Here is a 20672-nt window from a genome sequence, read left to right as displayed (position 1 = left end):
ACCAATAAATAATAATGTGATTTGCCTCCCTATGTAATTTTGTCAGGCACACCATTAATCCCTGAAAACTAAATTGCGCATGTTGAACCCACACGTTTTCACGGCGGGCTCAGTTTAACATCTACCGTTAGTTGACCGTAGTTGATAAGGGTTCAATTTCTTTCAAATATTTTATATTCACATTTTTTTTTACATAACCTAATGCTAAAAAATAATGATATCATACAAACAAAAATGTGAAGTGTTCTATTTCTTTTAAATATTTAATATCCACCTTTTTTTACTTCTTTTAATCTTATTTATTATAACCTTAATATAATTGCGGGCAAAAGAAAAATTTTGACCCGCATAAAAGGTACATTAATCAAGATTGAAGTATCCACAACACCAATATACAAGAAACCAAAACATGAAAGAATCCAACCAAAATTACACAAAAATCTAAAAACACCTAATTCATTTATCACAGTATATTCCATACAATATCATAGAACTCAATTTATCAGTGACATGTGCATTGTGTATGCTTAATATCTTTCTTGCATCAAAACTAGATGCTCACTTATACAAAGCTTCCAAACAAAACCGGTCTCACTCAAAACCATTGTGTGATGAAATATGCAGGATTTTATAGAAACCCACAAAACCAAACACGTCGATCAAACCATTACTCTCTTTTTTTTTATCTTTTAACCAACAAGAACTTGGCTCCCGAGTTCATCTTTACTAGAAAACAAAGTTTATATGCATCTTTAGACATAATCAGTCTCTGTATCTCTCGCTGTTTTCTTCACATCTTGAAGCTGAGATTTAATCACATCGAAGTTAGTTAATTTTCATATGAAATAAGCGAATATTTAAGGGTCAAACAAGTAAAAAATGTTTAGGCTCAATAGAAACGAGTCAAATGGGCCGAAAGTTACTTAAAGTGTGTTTTTAACGTATAAAACCCCTTAAATTATTTCTATTAAAATAAACTGATTATTATTGAAAAATCTTTACTAATAAACACGAATAACGATTTTGGTCAAGCAGATCCTTTTGGACCCGTCGAACAAAATGACCATTTCGACCCCTTACACAAAATGACCATAAGCGCTAAGAAATTACTCATACTCACCGAGTTCATTGGATTCGGAATTTTTCATGATCCGAAGCCTCTTGACGGAGCTGATAAACATCCTGAAATCGAATAAGTGGAGTAGATATCAACATTAGTCAAATAAAGTCAACTTGCGGGTCAAAGTTTTAAGAAATGGAAGTTTAAGAAATCATACTCCCAGGGAACATCTCCAACAAGCATCCAATCTCCATCTTTATCTTCATAAGTGAGCACGAATTCGGATGTCCCGTCCAATAATCTTGAAGGTTTAACTGCTTCTTTGCTTGGCCCTAAAACATATATAAACAAAAAAAATATATATCAATTAATTCAATCAATCAATCATACCCAGTAAAATCCCACCGACAGCAGAGCTATAGGTAGGGTCTGGGGAGGGTGGGATGTAGGCAAACCGTACCTCTATCCAAAGGAATAAAGAGGTGGCTTCCAGAGAGACCCTCGGCTCTAAGAACATGTGTATGAAGCAAAAAAAGGAAATCAAAGTTTAACAGTTATATAAAAAACTACTACTAATTATAATAATATTAATAATAAGGTCACAGTTTAACCGCAATATAAAAGCTAATCATAATAATAATAATAAAATATGTAAGGGAAATACCATTATGGTATGTGACCTAAATAAGTTAAGTCTAAGCCCTAAGGTATTCAATTCTCTCTAAAAATCCTTAACTTTAATTCTACTTCTCCACGAATTCCTATCCTCAACCATGTCCTCGGAGAGGTTTAGGTCTATCAAATCATGCCTAATCCTCTCATCCCAAGTCAATTTCGGTCGTCCTCTACCCCTCCTCCCCTCTATAGTAATGTTTTCTACGGATCTAACAGGATTCGTCGTCTGTCTTCTCTTTACATGTCCAAACCATCTCAATCTCCACTCTCTTATCTTGTCTGCTATGTTCGCCACCCCTAATCTCTCGCGAAGCACAACGTTTCTTATTCTGTCTAGCTTTGTGTGCCCACACATCCAACGTAGCATTCTCATTTCTGCTACCTCCATCTTCCGCACTTGTGCCTTCTTGATGGCCCAACAATCTGTTCCATATAGCATTGCAGGTCTAACTGCTACCCTATAGAATTTTCCCTTCAGATTAGTCGGGAAACTCTTGTCGCACAATATACCTGTGGCTGCTTTCCATCTACACCATCCTACCTGAACTCGGTGGGTCACATCACTGTCTAATTCCCCATCGCTCTGTACAAATGATCCTAAATACTTGAACTTCGTTACCTGCGGGACCACCTGCCCTTCAATTGTCATGTGTGCGTCTTCACTGTCGTTTATCTCACCAAAATCACAGTGTAGGTACTCCGTCTTAGATCGGCTAATCTATAAACCTTTTGTCTCTAAGGTTGTTCGCCACTCCTCAAGCCTCATGTTTAGATCTTGTTTTTTCTCAGCAAGTAACACAATATCGTCTGCGAACATCATGCACCACGGGAGAGTCCCCTGAATCGACTTTGACAACTCATCCAAGACTACTGCAAAAAGAAACGGGCTCAACGCTGACCCCTGGTGAAGACCTACCTCTACAGAAAAGAAATCAGTATCCCCCACTGGCGCACGGACACTTGTTTCACTCCTGGTATACATATCCATAATTATCTCTATGTATTTCCTGGGCACTCTTCTACCCTCCAAGCACTCCCAGAGCACCTGTCATGGCACACTGTCGTAGGCCTTTTCTAGGTCAATAAACACCATATGTAGATCACGCTTCTTCTCCCTATACTTTTCCATTAATCTTCTTATAAGGTGTATTGCCTCTGTGGTGGAACGCCCCGGCATGAAGCCAAATTGGTTGACCGTAACCTGAGTTTCTCGTCTAAGTCTAACCTCAATCACTCTTTCCCATAGCTTCATAGTATGACTTAGTAGTTTGATTCCTCGGTAGTTACCACAACACTGGGCGTCTCCTTTGTTCTTATAAATAAGAACTACAACGCTGCTCCTCCACTGGTCTGGCATCTTACATGATTTGAGAATACTATTGAACAAAGTAGTGGAAATATCAAAGTTTGAAATATCAAAGTTTATTAAGTCAAGATTCAAGATCAAGCAAAGCCTAAATCGATTTAAAATCATCAAGAAACAAACTTTTTGCGAAATCCCTAATAACTTCGCGTATAATTATAAATCATAAAATATTGTCTAGTGTAAAATTATCCAGATGTAACTCGGTTTGTGTTTATATGTGTAGGAATCGTTACAATTAAAAAAAAAAGTGTAAAATTAAAATTCAAAAAAGACCAACTTACATTTACTGAAGAACATTTCATGTAAGGTTTGAGCCAACATCTCATAAGATGTGTGAGCATTAAGATCAACTTTTCTTCCAATCAGAGTTCCATCCATGTTGACTTTTACCGACCGATATTTCTTGTTAGCAGTCCCATTTCTTTCATCAGAATAATCCTTAATCCCAACCGTTCGGTTCTTGCTTTTGTTTTGCTCAGATTTTGATATAAAGTTTTCGGTTGGTGATTTCATTTGGTTCGCCAAATTAGGCATCCGGTGAGCTTTACTTACAGGAGGCCATCCAACAACACTATAATCACACACAAATTTTTAAAAGTTTAATTACTTTCACTAGATATTAAAATAAACCCAAATTATTACTTTTCAGTTTTAAAAATTATTTATTGTAGAAAAAATAAAGAAAAAAAAATTAGTAATCAAACAAGATATCAAGATCCACATGATTATAAAAAAGATTCAATTTTTTATCATCAAGATTCACACACACAAAATAAATTAGCATCCTATAATTCTATAAAACATGCAATATCAGATTTAAACAGAATAATGAAAAAGAACCCACAAATGCATGCTTTGTTCTTATTCTATTATTCACTAAGGGGAATCATAATGAAGGAACAAAAGCCTAATTAACTAATTTTGGATAATAATAATAATAATAATAATAATAATAATAATAATAATGAAAGAATATGGTAAAGTTATGAACTTTAAATGTAAAACAAATCCCTTGATGGTGTTCATCACAACCACATAACAAATTCAAGCATCTAATATCCAAAAATTCATAAATTAACCACAAACTCTCTAGAAATATATATAAAATAAAAAAATAAAAAATATATATAAAAACAGAATATTATTGAAAACCAATATCCAAAATTTAATAAATTAACTAAAAATTCTCTAGAAATATATATAAAATAAAAAAATAAAAAAAAACAGAAAATTATTGAAACCATTATCCAAGAATTCATAAATTAACCAAAAATTCTCTAGAAATATATACAAAATAAAAAATAAAAAAAAGGCAGAAAATTATTGAAAACCAATATCCAAGAATTCATATATTAACCACAAATTCTCTAGAAATATATTAAAAAAATAAAAAATAAAAACAGAAAATTATTGATAAATTTGTATAATACCTGGTACCATTAGGAGGAGAAACAGAATCAGTAGCAGTTCTTTTGGTACCAGAAGCTGATGAATTTGGGATATTAACAGAAGAAGATGAAGAACAAGAATTATTAGGTTCAGAAACCAAAGTAGTAGGAAAATCTTTTGCAGTCAAGATTCTTGCATATTGACTCCAACCACCAGTCACCGCAGTCTTTGACTTCAAACCACCACCACCAATACTCAACCCAAGTCCTAATTCAAGACCATCCAAACTCTCGTCATCAACAACAGCAGGGTATGATGAAGTAACCTCAGTAGACACAACCATGGTGTTCTTGTTATTATCTTCTTTTGACTTTGACCCAGTCAAGATTGACCTCATGGTTGTTGACCCACCAGATGGCACACCACCACCACCATCACTGGATGGAAGTTGGTCTAATAAACCAAGGGTTACATCCATTTTTTAAAAAGATTGAATCTTTATCAAGAAAAATTGAATCTATATCAAGAAAGATTGAAAATTTACCAAGAAAACATGAAAGATTGAAACTTTATCAAGAAAGATTGAAAATTTAGAAGAAAGATTGAATATTAATCAACCTTTATCAAGAAAGATTGAATCTTGATGAAGAAAGATTGAAAATTTAGGAGAAAGATTGAAAGTTTGATGTGGATTAGAAAGAAAGAAAGACAAGAAGGGATATGAGTTTGGTGCAAAAAGAGAGAAAGGAAGAAAACATTTGGGGGGTGGGTGGTGGAAAGTGGGTCCCACATGTCGGCTTTTTGTATCTCATTGATTTCTCCTAACTTTGTCCCACACCAACATATTTCTGTGTTACCATTTGTATCAAACACTCTGGTCCCACCAATAAAAACAAACAACTTCTAGACTTCCCATAATTATGTCTGTTTTTCTTAGGCGATGTGTAGTCGATGGGCTACAAAACTGAGACGTCTTGCGTAATATACGCCCAATTAATAAAGAGCAAGTTTTGGTTTTTTGTTTTAATTGTGTTGTAGTCTCATATATATACACATATAAAGAGAGAAAATATACAATACAATAATCCTTAACGTATACGAATACTTGTATTCACGAAATTGATCCATAAAATTACATCTCGAAATCATCAATACATACCCAATTAATCATCGATTCATCGAAAAAACATATTTGAATGGTTAATCGATCAATTTTTTACTTTTTTTCACGAAACCCGTTTTTAAGCGTTTTAGTTTTTGGCTGAGCGTTTTAGTATTTTTGTCTTTCAGCGTCTCGCGTACATATCGTACGTTATGGCATTATTGTACAGTATATCGACCCTATATATATATATATATATCACACATATATAATAATAATAATAATTATTATTATTATTATAAACCAAAACCAGGCGATAAATATTCATCGCCCCCTCCACACAAATCGCCCCCAATATCGCTTGAAAGGACAATGTTCACCAAATTTCTCACCCCTTCCCCCCCCGGTACACGTACTTATTATCTCATGAAGGTACAACTCTTACTGCACAATGAATATGATTTGAGTACAACACAACAAAACTGCCACTTTTGCTTCTAGTATTTCTTTCTTTCTGTGAAAGTTGCTTTCCTAAAAGCAAAGTTTTTATTTATTTTTGTGAGTGATTTCGAGTTGAATTATGTTGGTTAAAAGGATAGAATCCTATGCACAGATAAAGAAAGAAAAAAAACAAGAATCTAATATCACTTTTTTGGGCAAATACCAAGTTAAAGGGACTCAACATTTTGTTTGATTTAATCAAGGAAAATGACTATTTTTTGAAACATTTATTTGAATTCGAATTCACTTTATTTCCAAGTTAAATGACTCAAAAGTTTAGAATCAATAAATTCTAACTCACTTCTCATTAAAGTAAACTCGACACGTTACAAAATTTCACGCATATATAAAGAAAAATTAAAAAACGGTTAAATTTATACCTATCAAGATGTTTTTAGTTGTAGACCAGTATAAAGTAGGTAAGTGAACAAATATGCCCGAGATAATTGTTTTTATGACTTTTATTTTTTTAAATTGTTATACGCAACTGACAACTAAATGTTGTATTTACACGTTTTAAGAAATCTATAATGAATCAATTAAAATTCAAACATGTAATTATTCTAAGCATGCAAAGTGGAGGGTGATTGTCTATTTGTCTGATTGATGTGCGTTTATTTTCCAAATACATGTAATTTAGTGACTTTTTAGTGTAAAAGTCATGATTTAAATTTCTAATTCTTGTTTAAAAATTCTAAATTTATCTTATAATTTTATAAAAGTAAAATAAGATCTAGAAAAATTAATGTCATGTAGTCTAAAAATAAAATAAAACGTGACGATGTATATTTGTTACGATACTTGCTTGATTTAGCAAACAATCTTGTTTACACGGAACCTCTTCAGCTTCTAGGTCCCAAAGCTTCGTTTTTAGCAGGATTGGCTTTGCTATTCAAAAGGGGGTTACGGCGCAGCTTGTTGCCCGTTTGCCTGCCACTTTATTGTAATCGTTTTATAGTAAATTATATAAAATATCTATATACAATTGTTCCATCTATTTTTCTGATGAGAAGTTTGGTTTCAAACCCGATTCAAAATGTTGTGCAAAAGAAAAAAAAAGGCAGTTTAAAGGGGTGATTATGACATTTATAGAAGCTAAAGGAAGAAAATAGAAATAAAATATTAAAATGAGGAGAAGAGTGAAAAACTCCCAAGGACAAACAGACAAGATGTGGGGTCCACTAAAGTCTCCTCAGGGCTCTATGTTTTTTTACACAAAATTCAAAAGATTTAGAATAAATTCAACATAAATTTATATTAACTGCCAAAACTTTTAATAAAAGTGGTTACATATTATAATTTTGTTATTTTTTTGTATCAAACTCATTAAACTCGCGTGTGTTTTCTAAGACACGGTTTAGGGGTATAGAAGTGTAAATGAGTCTAATGGATCGAAACTCGCTTTTTAAAAGTTTTACTCAAGTCAAATTGAGTAAATTTGTTCTTCAAAAACATTTGACATGTTACATTCTACCACCAACAAAACATAAACGTTCTCAACTTCTCATTCATTGAATCATTGTTTGTGCAATAAATAACGGTTTCATTTTGGCTTTCGGCTTCAGTGTTTGTGCTCATAAATAGTTAATTCCAGCAAACAGTTATCACCTCCAAATTATTTTTACTGAGATCATGCTCTAGGCGGATCCATTATGTGGATCATTCAATTCTAGTTTACAAGGACCAAGTAATCCCTCCATAGGTTTCGTGGACGCCCCCATCCACTGTGGACAATCATCGTCCACCATCAAACTTGTGGCTTAACAAACCATGTCAACCTTCCATGCATCAACAAATCAATTTGAACATGATCTTCCCTCGGGTTTGTTTTACCCTGTAACTTTAGTAAATGAATAAGCAGAGCAGCTAGTTTGTAGCGGCTTCTTGTCGCCTTAGGCCCTTAACACGACAAACAGAAACACTATGCTCTAACTCATCACCATTTTTGATGAATAGACCATCATGTGAGTGCAAATGCTATGATTAATCTTCGAGATACTCCTTAAACAAGTAGACATGATACTCAAAACATATGGCATATTACATCAAACTCTCTTAAGTTAAAAGACTTTGAGCAAATTTAAATAAGTTCATAATTGACTGAACTTGTTACATCCCTAGATTATATATACTTACTACAATTGGTTAACCTTAATATAAACTAATGTGTATATATATTACAAAAAAGGTTGCATTAACTAATGAATAGTGAAAAAGGTTGTTATATCTTGTAGTTACGTCCATTTGCAGAACCCACCCCCAAAGAAGACCAAAAATGGATGTTATATTCATACACCCTATGCGTGTTGTCATAAGAATGAGCTTGGTACCAATACCGAAGACAAAAATTCAGATACTTCAAATTTCAGTACCAAATTAGTACCGATGATACCCAATTCGGTACAATTTGTTCATCCCTATGTTGACATCACATTTTTTCATGTTGTCATACACCCATTATACAAGTCATATATGCCACATTTTTCATGTTGTCCTACACCCACCATACGAGTCATATACGTTTCACATGACTCATATGCGAATAACAAATAAACCAACCTAACGGAAATGTGGCCTGAATCTGGGTGGTTAATGGTTTTGAAACCACATTAGAGTGGTCAAAGGTGCATAGGGGCCCACTAAGCAGACAAAAGCCCAGAAAATCTTTCTCGATTATTACCACCAGATATGACTCTAAAATCCTTATTCTCCATCATTAATATTCATTATACGCCCTACTTTCCGTACCAAAACCACAAAATTACAAAATAGTTAATATAGTTGGTCCAGACTATATTGTTTCATATTTTAATGTAAATGAATCACATGTGTTAGAAACAATTGTATTTAACAAATAGATATTATAATTATGCAAAGAATTGGTCACAAAACACTACATGGTCATGGACTTCCATCTTTATTCATATGCCAACAAATGTTTTTTTGTAACAGGTTATAAATTGTGTTAGAACAATATCACATAGAAGATAACAGCAACCAACATATTTCAAAATCATCACTAACACCAAATGTATATACTTTAAAAGCAAAATCTTTATTTTTATTGGTAAAAGGCGCCTGAATAAATACTTGAAAAATGGTTAAGTGGGTTGAGGCTGTTTGTTTTCAGCAGCTTTCGGTTCTTGACTTCTGGTGCAATTTGTGATGCACAGCTGGCATGCTGGTGGAGACACGTCATCTGATACGCGGATTCTGAATGTTCTATTTTTTTCATCATTTTCAGGAACATGTAGTTGAGCGTCCATAATTAAGATCTCCCAGTCACGTGGTCGGAAAAATGATAGCCAGCTCTCTTCTGTTTACACGTCATCAACATCATACATAAGGTTTTTATTTTTTAATCATCAGAGTTTGGAAATGCATGATGTTTTATTTATCACTAACGGGTCAAACGCGAATTAAAAAAAAAAGACTAAAAAAGGAAGCATATAAGTTTTGTAATTATAATTGATACATAAATTGTTTGGCAAATGTTAAATTTTAGAATAAGTGTTTTAGTTCAACAAACCTAATACATACATACCAAACTTCACCTGTTGCCAAACCTGTTTGACCCCGCACGCCCAACCCATATGACGAGTCGGGTTTGATTGCTACAATAGCAGATTTGGATTTCATATAAAAATTTGAAATAATTATACAGTCCCTGTGGTATGCCATATTGCAACTTTAGTCCCTGAGTTTCAAAAGGTACAACTTTAGAGTTTGGACTAGTTTTCACAACCCATGGTTCCCGGAGCGGATGGACGTTAACTTGCTTCGTTAAGTGCGCGTGAAATGTCCAACTATTGGTTGTCAAACTATCGGTCTAAACCTATAATTTTTGAAACTTGGGGACCAAAGTTGCAATATGACCAAATCACAAGGACCATCCGTGTAATTCTATGTACGTGTTTTCTGGAGAAACTTAACATATAAATTTGAGACTTACAAAAAACATTATAAGAATTATACAGGCTTTTCAAGGACAATAACTTATATCCAAAATCTATGAGGTAATGTGGATTACTTTTAAGAAAAAAAAAGTGTGTGTGCACGCGAGTGTTAGACTAAACATGTAAACACAGAAACACACGCTTTCTGTTGAAGACAATATACATATAGTTGCCAAGAGATATTAAGGTTTAAGCAAACAGATAAACTAAAATAATGCATATTGCCATTAGGACTCTTATAAGTTATAACCTAGTTCGGATAAATTAAAAAAATGCATATTAGCATCTCTCTTGAAAGACTTTTTCCCATTTATTCTTTGGTGGGGTTGCAACTATAATAATCAATTTTGGACTTTTAAATACTTGGGAACAATATGATGAAAAGCATATTGGAGTGTAGAATAATCCATACCTGGAAAATAAGTAAAAAAAACATGATGATTTCTTACCTCCATTACGAACAGCCCGTAGTTGAAAATTTCCATTGCCACGGGGCCCGGAAACGGGAAAAGTGCAAGAAACCGAATGCCTTTTGTGAGTCATGGCAAGTGATGCATTGTACCAAGGACCTCTAGATATCGGCTCCCCAATTGCATCTATAATAGCCTGGTTCTTGCTGGCTTTCTCCATCGCTTTACTGAACAAAATTAAAAACATTGAATTTAAAAAAGCTCGTTTAAATAGTATGTTAAATATGATTACAAAAGCTATACTCGCATAATAATAAACTAATCATCCGAATACAGCAATTTAGGAGGTTGAATGTTGCATGGGATAAAAACCTAAAATACACTTAAGAAAACTTTCAGCCCGTTTGATTGGTTTCCACTTTGGCATTATTTTTCTATTAACCCATTCGACCCGATAAGAGATTTAATAAGAAAACTTGTTTAGTTCTGACTTCTGTTGTGAAGCATGCATCAAGGTAATCAACTCTTCCCAAAGAAAAGATATAAGGGACTAGCCCTAACGAGCTGAATGCTTAGTCTAATGATATTAATTTCAAACTATTCTTCACATCTAATGATCTTTAAGTGGGTCGTGAGTCGAGACATTGAATCACTCTGTGCCACTTAGCTATACCTTGGTTTTAAAAAAGTGTGTGGCTCTCCAATGCATTCTGATCCCAAAATCTGATGCATATCGAGGCGTTCGTTATTAAAAAAAGTTATTAAAAAGTTACTTACTAGATAATAATTTAACTTGTTAACTTTTAAAGACTAAAATATACGATATTCCCATCATATTGGTCAGATTTATTCAATCGATAGTCTAATCCAGTAATTTGTTCAAATGCTTAAACCCATTGCTCATTCAGATTTGAAAAACAAACCCGTTGCAATCGACGGTCCAATTTGTTCAAACGCTGGTCAATTGCATATCGCACTGCATCACACATAAGATCGCATCAGAGTAAGGGTGTAAACGATCCGAGCCGCTCGCAAACTACTCAAGACCGGCTCGCAAAAAGCTCAAATCAAGACAAGGTTAAATGAGCTCGAGCCTAAAACTAAGCTTGTTTAATAAACGAGCCTGAGCCTGAGCCTGAGCCCAAGCTTCACTTATCAAGCTCCAGCTAGCTTGCGAGTCTAAACGAGACTATTATTTATATAGTTGGTTTAATTATATTTAATATCTATTTATTTAATAATTATTATATACAAAATTTATGATAAAAACAACCAAAAAATATACATTATGTTCCATATAAATATACAAGTTAACTGATTAATTAAACAGAAACGAGCCGAGCTCAAACTTGAAAAACTACTCACTAGCCGAGCTCGAGCTCGAGTTGCTAGTTTACATCCCAACATGCATCATAGAATCACATAGCATTCGATGCAACCTTATCAACGCACATTACAAGAGCTATACATCTAAGAATCGAAACCATTCATTCAACAGTTTTCCGAGACTAAAATCGCATTATCCCCCCTTCCAATATTATATTTAACAAACTTTTAATTAATATCCAAACACACAATTAATGTAGATTTCATTATAATTCACACCATAATTAAGACTGAAAGTTAATATTAATAATAATAATAATACCTGCTACAAGTTTGATAAATGAAAATATCATCAAGTGCACTTAACGCAACGCCGCCGGTGAGACAAATCAAGCCGCCGGAAACTATTCTTCGGCCCCATGCTTTTGCCGTGGTTTCCTCCACCGTTACATCTGCCGAATTGCTGTTGTACAACAATAACAGATCAGATCACACAATTAAATATTAAACAATTGAAATTGAATGAATTGATACCTCGAAACAGTAGAGTTTCGTCTGAAAAACGATATAAATCTTCTGCCGATCATCGTTTTCTGTTTATGTTGCAAAACCCTAGCTATGGAGAACAGTCAAGTTCAGGGTTTTGGACTTTTGGTTATGTAAATTATAATAATTTAATAATTATTGTTTTTTTTGTTTCTTTTTTAAATTATTTCATCAAATCGGAATACACTCATTCTAATGTCAAGTCCGTGAACACTCGTTCAAAGGTCAGACAGTGTAGTGAGATAAAACTCGTTCAATTCAAGGATTTAACTGGTAAACGTCAAGTACTCGCCTAGTCTTCCATCATCATCATCATCATCATCATCTCCTGTAGTCGCTTAAACTAAATGACGAGGTCAGGAATTGAACCTAAGTTACATAGAACACCAAGTCTCTTCATTGTCACTCCACCGCCAGCTCATTAACGTATTTATCGCCCACTCATTAACGCATTTATTGTTTTAAGAATCATATTATGAAATTATATGTATTTAAGGTTTTAATAATTATATTTGTACATGAAAAGATCGTGTTATAATCAACAATATGTTAAAAGATTATTTCATAATACCTAGTTTGATTTAAAGAAAGTAACATAAAAGAGACGTGAAAGAGAGATGCCGAGAGGAATACGTTCAAAAGAGTAGGGAATGTGAGGGGAGGAGTGAGCGTGATCGCACGTGAAAATTTATCTGAAAACGTCGATGTGGAGATGGTCTAAGAAGTAAGAAGCGAAAAAAACAATATAATTCATTAATACAAGGAAAATCCACTTCTAAACAGTAAACTAACTTTTATAATATTTTTAGTGAGCTACTTTTGATATATACGACTGATTAAATGGTTTAGATACTAACGAGGTGTTTTTTTTGTATAACTAATAGAAGCCATTACAATTGGAAGATTTAAAAACATCATTGTTTAACTTTGTCTCCCTCACAACTAAAATCAACTCTAAAAGCACCCCCCCCCCCCCCCCTTTTCTTCTATCTCTCACCTTTCCTCTAACGTAAAAACGTCTCTCATTCCTCTCTTCTCCATAACATCGGCATCTTCTATATCTCTTACATGACCCAAAAAATTAATAATCGGAGATGCTTCTAAGAACCAAACGGTGGTTACCATTAGTCCTTAAAACCTATCGTCTTGGTATGCAGAGTACCTATGGATCCCATGTGTTTTCTAGTAACGAGCTCTTATGGTTATAAAATAAACAAATAAATATATAAAAGCTAAAAAAAAAACTCTTTTACAAGCAAGTTTTTTCAATCTCAAATATCACTGAGAAATCTATTTGATTAGCTACAAAAACTTGAGGTCATCTCAATCTTTACAAGCCAAAATTGATTAAAACTGGCAATAGTTGTTCATACGCGTCAAGATAAAAAACAACATTCACAAAGTGCATATGTGATATGATATCATAAAAGTCTAAGCATTTGTTTCAATACCAAACTATGGTCAAAAACTAGAATCTGGTTATTTTCACTTTAGTAGTTACGCAATCCGTTACCCCTGCCATTAGAAGCATCGCCGTAACGTCCTCTCGTTGCATCATTACTTCCTCTTCCTTTCCCGCCTCCTCTTCCTTCTGTTAAAAAATCAACCATTTTTAAAAAAGGTTATTTTAATATTTTAATCTGATGTATTGGCGGCAAAGAATTAAAGATGATTTATTTCTATTTAAGAGCACATATTCCTCCACGAGAACTGCTGCTGCTGCTGCTGCTGCTGTTTGCTCTTCTTTCTTCAACGTACACTTGTTTTCCAGCCAGTTGTATCGGGGATGCCTACAAAATTTAGACGTAGCAAGTCAAGTTCATATAAACAAGCGCAAATGTTAAGGAAAAATAAACTTAATCACACTATTTTTCTCCAAATATGTTCATATCAGTAGAAACAGATTTCATTAAACTCGTACCTCAATAGCTTTATGAACACCACTAAGGTCCTCAAACTCTACAAATGCAAAGCAAACACCAACATCCTGCAAATTACAAGTTTGACTCTAAATAAAATAATAGTGGTTAACATATATTATACTTACAAATAAATAGTTAAAAAATAAGACCTTGCGATTCTTTATGAACACACCGTCCTGCTTAATTCTCCCAAAATTCTTGAACTCTTGAAGAATTTCTTGAGTAGTAATAGACGTAGGCAAATTCCTCACGTAAACAGACATCGACTCACCTAAAAGAAAATTTACACTATTAAACAAGTGTCTTGGGTCATCCCATATCGACCCATTTTGACCCACCACAAATTACACGCCCTAACCCACGTGGGCAAATTCCTCACGTAAACAGACATCGACTCACCTAAAAGAAAATTTACACAATTAAACAAGTGTCTTGGGTCGTCCCATACCGACCCATTTTGACCCACCAAAATTTACACGCCCTAACCCGGAGGCAAACTAACCCGCTACATTACAGTTTATTTTGTTGTTTTTTATTAAATGGATAAAAGTTACATGAATTCACCTTCTTCGCTAACTGAAGCATCCTCTGTAACATGAGGTGTAGTTTCAGGTTCTGGTGGTTGATGCAATCCGGTTGTAGATGGAACCCTCTTAATGACTGGAGCTTGAGTTGGAACTGATGTTACTGATGATGTGGATTTCACGTTTGATTTCAGCTGCAAATAACCATTTTTATGGCAACAAGAAAAGAATAACAAAAATAATGAAATAACTTACTATAGAAGCGTATGTAAACTTCACAGGCTTTTCCACAGCTTGAGTTGATTCTTGAACATAAAGCGATGTGTTTTGATGCAACGGCTGTTGATCAAACTTCACTGTATTTTGATAAAATGACTCTTGAAAATGGTCAACATGTTTAAAAGAAGGCTGTTTGACCGTTGACTCTTCCTTATAGTCTTCTTGCTGCTGATTTTGACGATCTTGTGAGGTAAAGTAGTCACCTTGACCATTACTTTGTAAGTGTACAGAATTAAACTTTTCAACCTCAAATGCATCTTCAACAACTGTTATTTAATAATCTACCATCACTATTTAATAAATGCAAAAATAAACTAACTACTAGTAAAAGATGCAATACCTGATAAGTTCTGAGAAGAACTCAGTGGTTGAAAATCATGCTTATGTACAGTGGCCAACGGTGGTGAAAAATGATTGGTAACCTCATCACTAACAAAGTGAAAAATATCATTTATAACAAAGTAACCCTTCTCTTGAGGAGCAAGAAAAAACGTTTGAACAAATTTCCTCGAACCAAGAAAGCAATTTGATTTGACCGCACCCGACACCACCACAAGAATCCCTCCACTCCATGATTCAGAAGAGTTTATGGTTCCGATTTCAATCCCACTAAAGTGTAATGATTGAAGAAGCGTATGAATATGCTGCAATGGTACAATAAAAGGTTTCCATTTCTTAGACAGCTCAATAGACAAGAAAAGTGACAGAAAATAAAAGCCAAAAGAAGCAGTAAAATAGTACTGTGGGTCACCTGTAAAAACTTATATGTTCATAACTACATGTATTTTTTTGAATACTATTGACTGAATACCAAGATTACAAAAGGTATTCAGTCAATAGTATATTACAAGAATAACATGAATATAAAAATATACTGGTTTTACAAAGTAGCATGAATTGCATTTACAATTTTACACAATGTTCATCTTTTGACACGTTATCTTTAAGCTTGAAAGTTTTTTCCTGTTTTGAGATAAATCCATAACCAAAAATGAACTCAAAGATATATTGGTTTTACAAAGTAGCATGAATTACATTTACAATTTTACAAAATGTTCATCTTTTGACACGTTATCTTGATTTAAAGTTTTTTCCTGTTTGAGATAAATCCATAACCAAAAATGAATTTTTCAATAGCATAAGTCATAAACTGTCACCAACTCTATGGTGCATCAAAAATTAAATTACATAAAAAGAAAGTACAAGCAAAACTAAACACTTGATTCTTATGTAACCAGAGAGAATAAAACCATATATGGAAACGGGAAAAAATAATTGTCTTGTGTTAGAACTCACATAGCATTGTTGAATGAACTGGCAGATACTTATCAGCATAATGTACACACGATGGCTCATATCAAACAACATGTCACATGCGACTACTAAGATACCTTTAATATGTAAAAGAATATTCATACTATTAGACCACCCGTAATACCATCGTGAGCATGGGGGCATGAGCAACCCGCCGAGAATGGACCACAAGCATGCTTGTGGATGTTTTTTCAATATTATATTAATCAAAAAAATTGGTCACACTCACTGAACCATTACGTCCCTTAATGAGCATGAGTGTGACCACAAGCCTTGCCTAGGAGGCGCCTACATAGAGACACTTTTTGCTAGGGGTGTGCACAGTCAAGTTCAGTTAATAAGCCCAATCGAATTAACCAATCACTTTTTGGTTAGTCAGTTCGGTTTATTGGTTATTTTGTTGGTTTCCGGTTCAGTTGGGTTAGTTAATAACCAAAATCAAACTTGGCCTAAAATTTTTGCTTAGAAAAACATGAAATGCATGCAAGAATACATAAAATGAAGATATAAATACATGAAACTGAGATATTACATGAAATGGAGGCATTTCATATATGAAAATGAAGGTATAAAAACATGAAATGGTGGTATAAAACATCTACTCGGTGTGAATTGTAGGCTAAGCAGTTAATACGAGAAAATATCAGACATCAGTCAAGAAACGATATTTCATATATTAGTTATCGCGGTGGGATATCGGTCAGATATCAGTAACTTTAATATCCATGTAAAATTCATATAAAGTGATAATTAAGACTTAAAACACTGGTATCGGGAATATTGGTCAAATATCGGTCCAACATCGGTCAAATATCGGTCTATATATTATCGATACCAATATTTTACAAAGGGACCAATAACCGATATATCAGCGATACAGACTACATAGATTGTAGGACACAGGTTCTACTTGTAGTTAACGGTTTCGATTATCAGTTTTGCTCACACTCACTAGACCACTACGGATACTCGTAAGTTTTACTACACTTGATCTAAATATCCAAATAAAGCAAATGCATACAATAATAATAAAACTCATTCATCCTAATATCATATCACAACCATGTACACATGCGGCACGTAATCCATAAGTCATAAAGTTCAAAACAACTCACGTATATAGCCGAAGCAGTCTGCGTCGACTCGCCGTCTACTCGAATCATCAAACTCGAGTCGGTATAAAACTGGTAAGCAAACTCCGGCTGTTGCTGAAGCATCGAATAATATTGCTCAACAAAGTACGATCCAACCTAACACATATCAATCGTAAACCCTAATTCGTTAATTACATGTAATCCAAATTAAACAAGGAAAACACACAATTACCTGTGAGGCCGTAACGGAAGACGAGTATAAACTCGCCATTACCGCAACTGGATCAAAAACCCTAATTCGAAAACCCTAGGTGACAAATGGTGGTGTAGTTTTGGAAATTGGAAGTAATGAAGTGAAATTGAGTGTGTAGGATGAGTAATTAGGTTTAGTAGTGAGTGAAATAATATTGATGTCAATTTTGAATTGAAATGAGAAATTGAAAGAGAGAGAAGATAAGGGTTTTGAAAAATGAAAAGTGTGGGTTTGTGATTAATTTGATGATGGAAATGAGAGTATTGAGGAAGTTATTTCTGTTTTGAAATAAAGTTTAGACAATACGTTAAAACGTTTATTTTGATACTAGTTGAAAGTTGGTATTATAAAAGAGATTGCTTTGCTGCTTTATTGTTGAGTGTTGAGTTATCGAGGTGGGGTTTAGAGAGGAAATCTCAATCGGGAAATACTTTTTTCATTCAGTAGTTGTAGCCAGCTGAGTTAGAGTTACTTGGATCTGTTTCCTAAAATATGTTATTGTGTTTAAGCTTCTTAAAGTTGATGTGCGAAGATAGTAGTCGTGAGACTTGTATTCGTTAACAAAACGGATGGTCGGGTTGATGTGTTAATGGTATGATGCATGTGTTGTGTAATCGAGTATTGAGTTTTACCATGTGGGTTAACGTAAAGTTTACTTGATTTAAAAAGATTAATGGTATATGATAGTTTACTTAGGTTATGTATGATTACTTGATTAGTGTATGTTTACTACGTGTGTAAGGTTATCTAGGTTTTATCTTATTCTTTTTCATATGTGTGTTGATGAATATCAAATAACATGACAATAAAAAGAGTATGGTGTGTATTATCTCCATTTTAAACAAATACAGTAAATGAGAACAAAAGGAAAGACTAGTTCTAAATGATTGTAATCAAACACGTCAAGTATTCTAGTTAGTCAAACATAACGTTTCTAAGCTTTACTAAGATTTTAGCTTTATGGTGCATGTCTTTTCCTTTAAAACAGATGGTTTATTGTAGTCCTTGACTTTCGGACGATGTTGAGAGTTAAATGTTGAGTTTGTGCCGCGAATCCTTATGGGTGCATTCTCTATGTCAACACAAGTCGACTTAACTCTCCTCGTAGGTGTTTTGGAACTAGAATCTTGTTTTAAAGTCCTCTTATTCATCTTTTTGATCAAAAGATCATTATCTGCTAGCGAAACAATATAAAAATCAAATTATAAACTGCATGAAAAATGCATCGTTTTAAGAAATACATCATATTGTGACATAAATCATCTCTCCTGTGCATAGCAAATAATGATGAGCGTAACTAGCAATCCATTATGCAAAACCAAGTAATGTAACAACTAAACATGGTGAGAAAGATGCCAGTTGTTGAAACAGACTTTAAAACTCCAGTCTAAATCGAGTTTGCACAATTTTTTAAGGACTCGGCATAAAAATTAATACTTTTATTACATGATAATGTAACAATCGAATAAAACTATATGATAGCCAATAGGTTTAACACATTTAATATATATATATATATATATATATTTACAAGTTTGATAATTTGGCATGTTTAAGAAATAGTATAAACACTTACTATGATTACTCAATTGCTTAGCGTGTGAAAATTTCATATCTTTGTCACAATGTCTCTCTTTTTAGCTAACGTTTTCATTTATTATGAGTTACATCTAGTAATTATCATCCGGTTTGTATCTTTTACCTAACACATAAGTCTTTTTTTACTACTTAAACTAGAGACAACAAACATTTGCTACTAAAATTAATATTTTTGTTTAGCCAAGGACAATAGTCATACCAGGACTAGATAAAACCGCGCGAGGGCGTTGAACAGTATGATCAACGTCCTTAATTTGATGGTTCTTGGGTTGTCGTGACCCTGAGTTTAGATTAAAAATAAGACAAATTTTGTATAGACAAATCAATAATATGTAACAATGTAAAAAGTTTCAACCTTTTTCTATGGAAGTAATTGTCGATGCCAAATTTGAAGCACAATTCCGTCTCATTTTTGTATTGGAGTTGTCACGGGATATAATTCGTCTTCCAGTTTCTTTTGTTACTTCAAGTTGGATCAGATAACGGAGACCTGGTATTATAATGTGATATTTGTTATATAAGTTCAATATTAGTTTTAAAATACTTATAGAAGAAATTAAAACAACTAACTGGGAGAAAGAATTCTCGGAAAATTTTAAAACAAGCCGAGGCAAGCCAGACGCCTGCTTCGTCCGTTTGGATCACTCAAATTAAGTAAGACAATTAACGAGCCCAATTTTTATAAACGAAAATCTAAGGGATTTATTTTTTGTTGTTACATCTATCATATCGACTTTTATGTGACAATAAACATATAAAATTTCCGAAGTTACAAAAATATGCGAGTTGGCTCGTTTGAGCTCAACTTTTAGCTCATTAAGAGTTTTCAAGTTAAGATGGATATAAACGAGCAAGCTAAATTTGGCTCGCTCGCAAAGCATCCTGATGAATATAAACGTACCTAGCGATTCAAAAGGAAAATATAGATCGCCACGAGCTTTGGCAGGGGCCTTGACCATCATCTTTAGAACGCTTTTTAATTAACGAGTTACCTCTTTCTTTGAATATCGAAGAACTCGAAGATGGAGTTAAGGTTTTGTTGACAAGATATAAAGAAATGGAAGGATGGAATCAATTCATATTCAAAGCAAAGTAGTTATAATTTGAGGTTTATGTTCATTGATTGGCTTTGAAGCCAAGATGAATATATTCATTCTCCATGCCTTCATGTGCCTATATGACAAGTGATTAGTTACATGACTTGGTTTCAAAGACATGAACAAATGAATAATAATGAACAAAGGGTTATTTGGTTCGGTATACAGGGTAATTGTAAATGAATCAAAAGTTCAGGGAACAGTTCGAAGGGAAAAAGAACAAAAAAAATTGTCTGGTAAGCTTAACGAACGAACACGA

At 33.7% G+C, this 20672-nt stretch overlaps 3 protein-coding genes and 1 pseudogene across 4 annotated transcripts; all 4 read right to left on the bottom strand.

Moving 5' to 3' along the window:
- Window positions 1-360: 360 nt before the first annotated feature.
- Window positions 361-5174, bottom strand: LOC143594390 (auxin-responsive protein IAA12-like). Its single transcript, XM_077073715.1, has 6 exons — window positions 5109-5174; window positions 4532-5007; window positions 3383-3672; window positions 1278-1392; window positions 1121-1182; window positions 361-803 (listed from the first exon to the last, which is right to left on the bottom strand). Exons 2-6 carry the CDS (start codon window positions 4966-4968, stop codon window positions 763-765), a joined length of 945 nt encoding a protein of 314 aa, XP_076929830.1. The 5' UTR covers window positions 4969-5007; window positions 5109-5174; the 3' UTR covers window positions 361-762.
- Window positions 5175-8903: 3729 nt separating this feature from the next.
- LOC143594391 (uncharacterized) lies at window positions 8904-12402 on the bottom strand. The gene is made up of 4 exons (XM_077073716.1): window positions 12320-12402; window positions 12108-12248; window positions 10499-10686; window positions 8904-9409 (listed from the first exon to the last, which is right to left on the bottom strand). Exons 1-4 carry the CDS (start codon window positions 12370-12372, stop codon window positions 9195-9197), a joined length of 597 nt encoding a protein of 198 aa, XP_076929831.1. The 5' UTR covers window positions 12373-12402; the 3' UTR covers window positions 8904-9194.
- A 1268-nt stretch (window positions 12403-13670) lies between these two features.
- Window positions 13671-17914, bottom strand: LOC143594385 (nuclear transport factor 2-like; annotated as a pseudogene). The gene is made up of 9 exons (XR_013146328.1): window positions 17697-17914; window positions 17486-17620; window positions 15397-15700; window positions 15033-15322; window positions 14818-14971; window positions 14403-14524; window positions 14253-14318; window positions 14025-14121; window positions 13671-13922 (listed from the first exon to the last, which is right to left on the bottom strand). The product of XR_013146328.1 is annotated as a nuclear transport factor 2-like (transcript).
- Window positions 17915-18521: 607 nt separating this feature from the next.
- LOC143594383 (uncharacterized) lies at window positions 18522-20444 on the bottom strand. Its single transcript, XM_077073709.1, has 4 exons — window positions 20218-20444; window positions 19672-19806; window positions 19516-19596; window positions 18522-18891 (listed from the first exon to the last, which is right to left on the bottom strand). Exons 1-4 carry the CDS (start codon window positions 20276-20278, stop codon window positions 18662-18664), a joined length of 507 nt encoding a protein of 168 aa, XP_076929824.1. The 5' UTR covers window positions 20279-20444; the 3' UTR covers window positions 18522-18661.
- Between the last annotated feature and the right edge of the window lie 228 nt (window positions 20445-20672).

This window comes from Bidens hawaiensis, unplaced genomic scaffold (assembly GCF_021521415.1).
Source record: "Bidens hawaiensis isolate Kalapana, Puna unplaced genomic scaffold, B.hawaiensis_p1.1 tig00043566_1, whole genome shotgun sequence".
Taxonomy (NCBI): domain Eukaryota; kingdom Viridiplantae; phylum Streptophyta; class Magnoliopsida; order Asterales; family Asteraceae; genus Bidens; species Bidens hawaiensis.
Note: the sequence above shows the minus strand (reverse complement) of the source record. Positions and strands in the feature narration are given on the sequence as shown.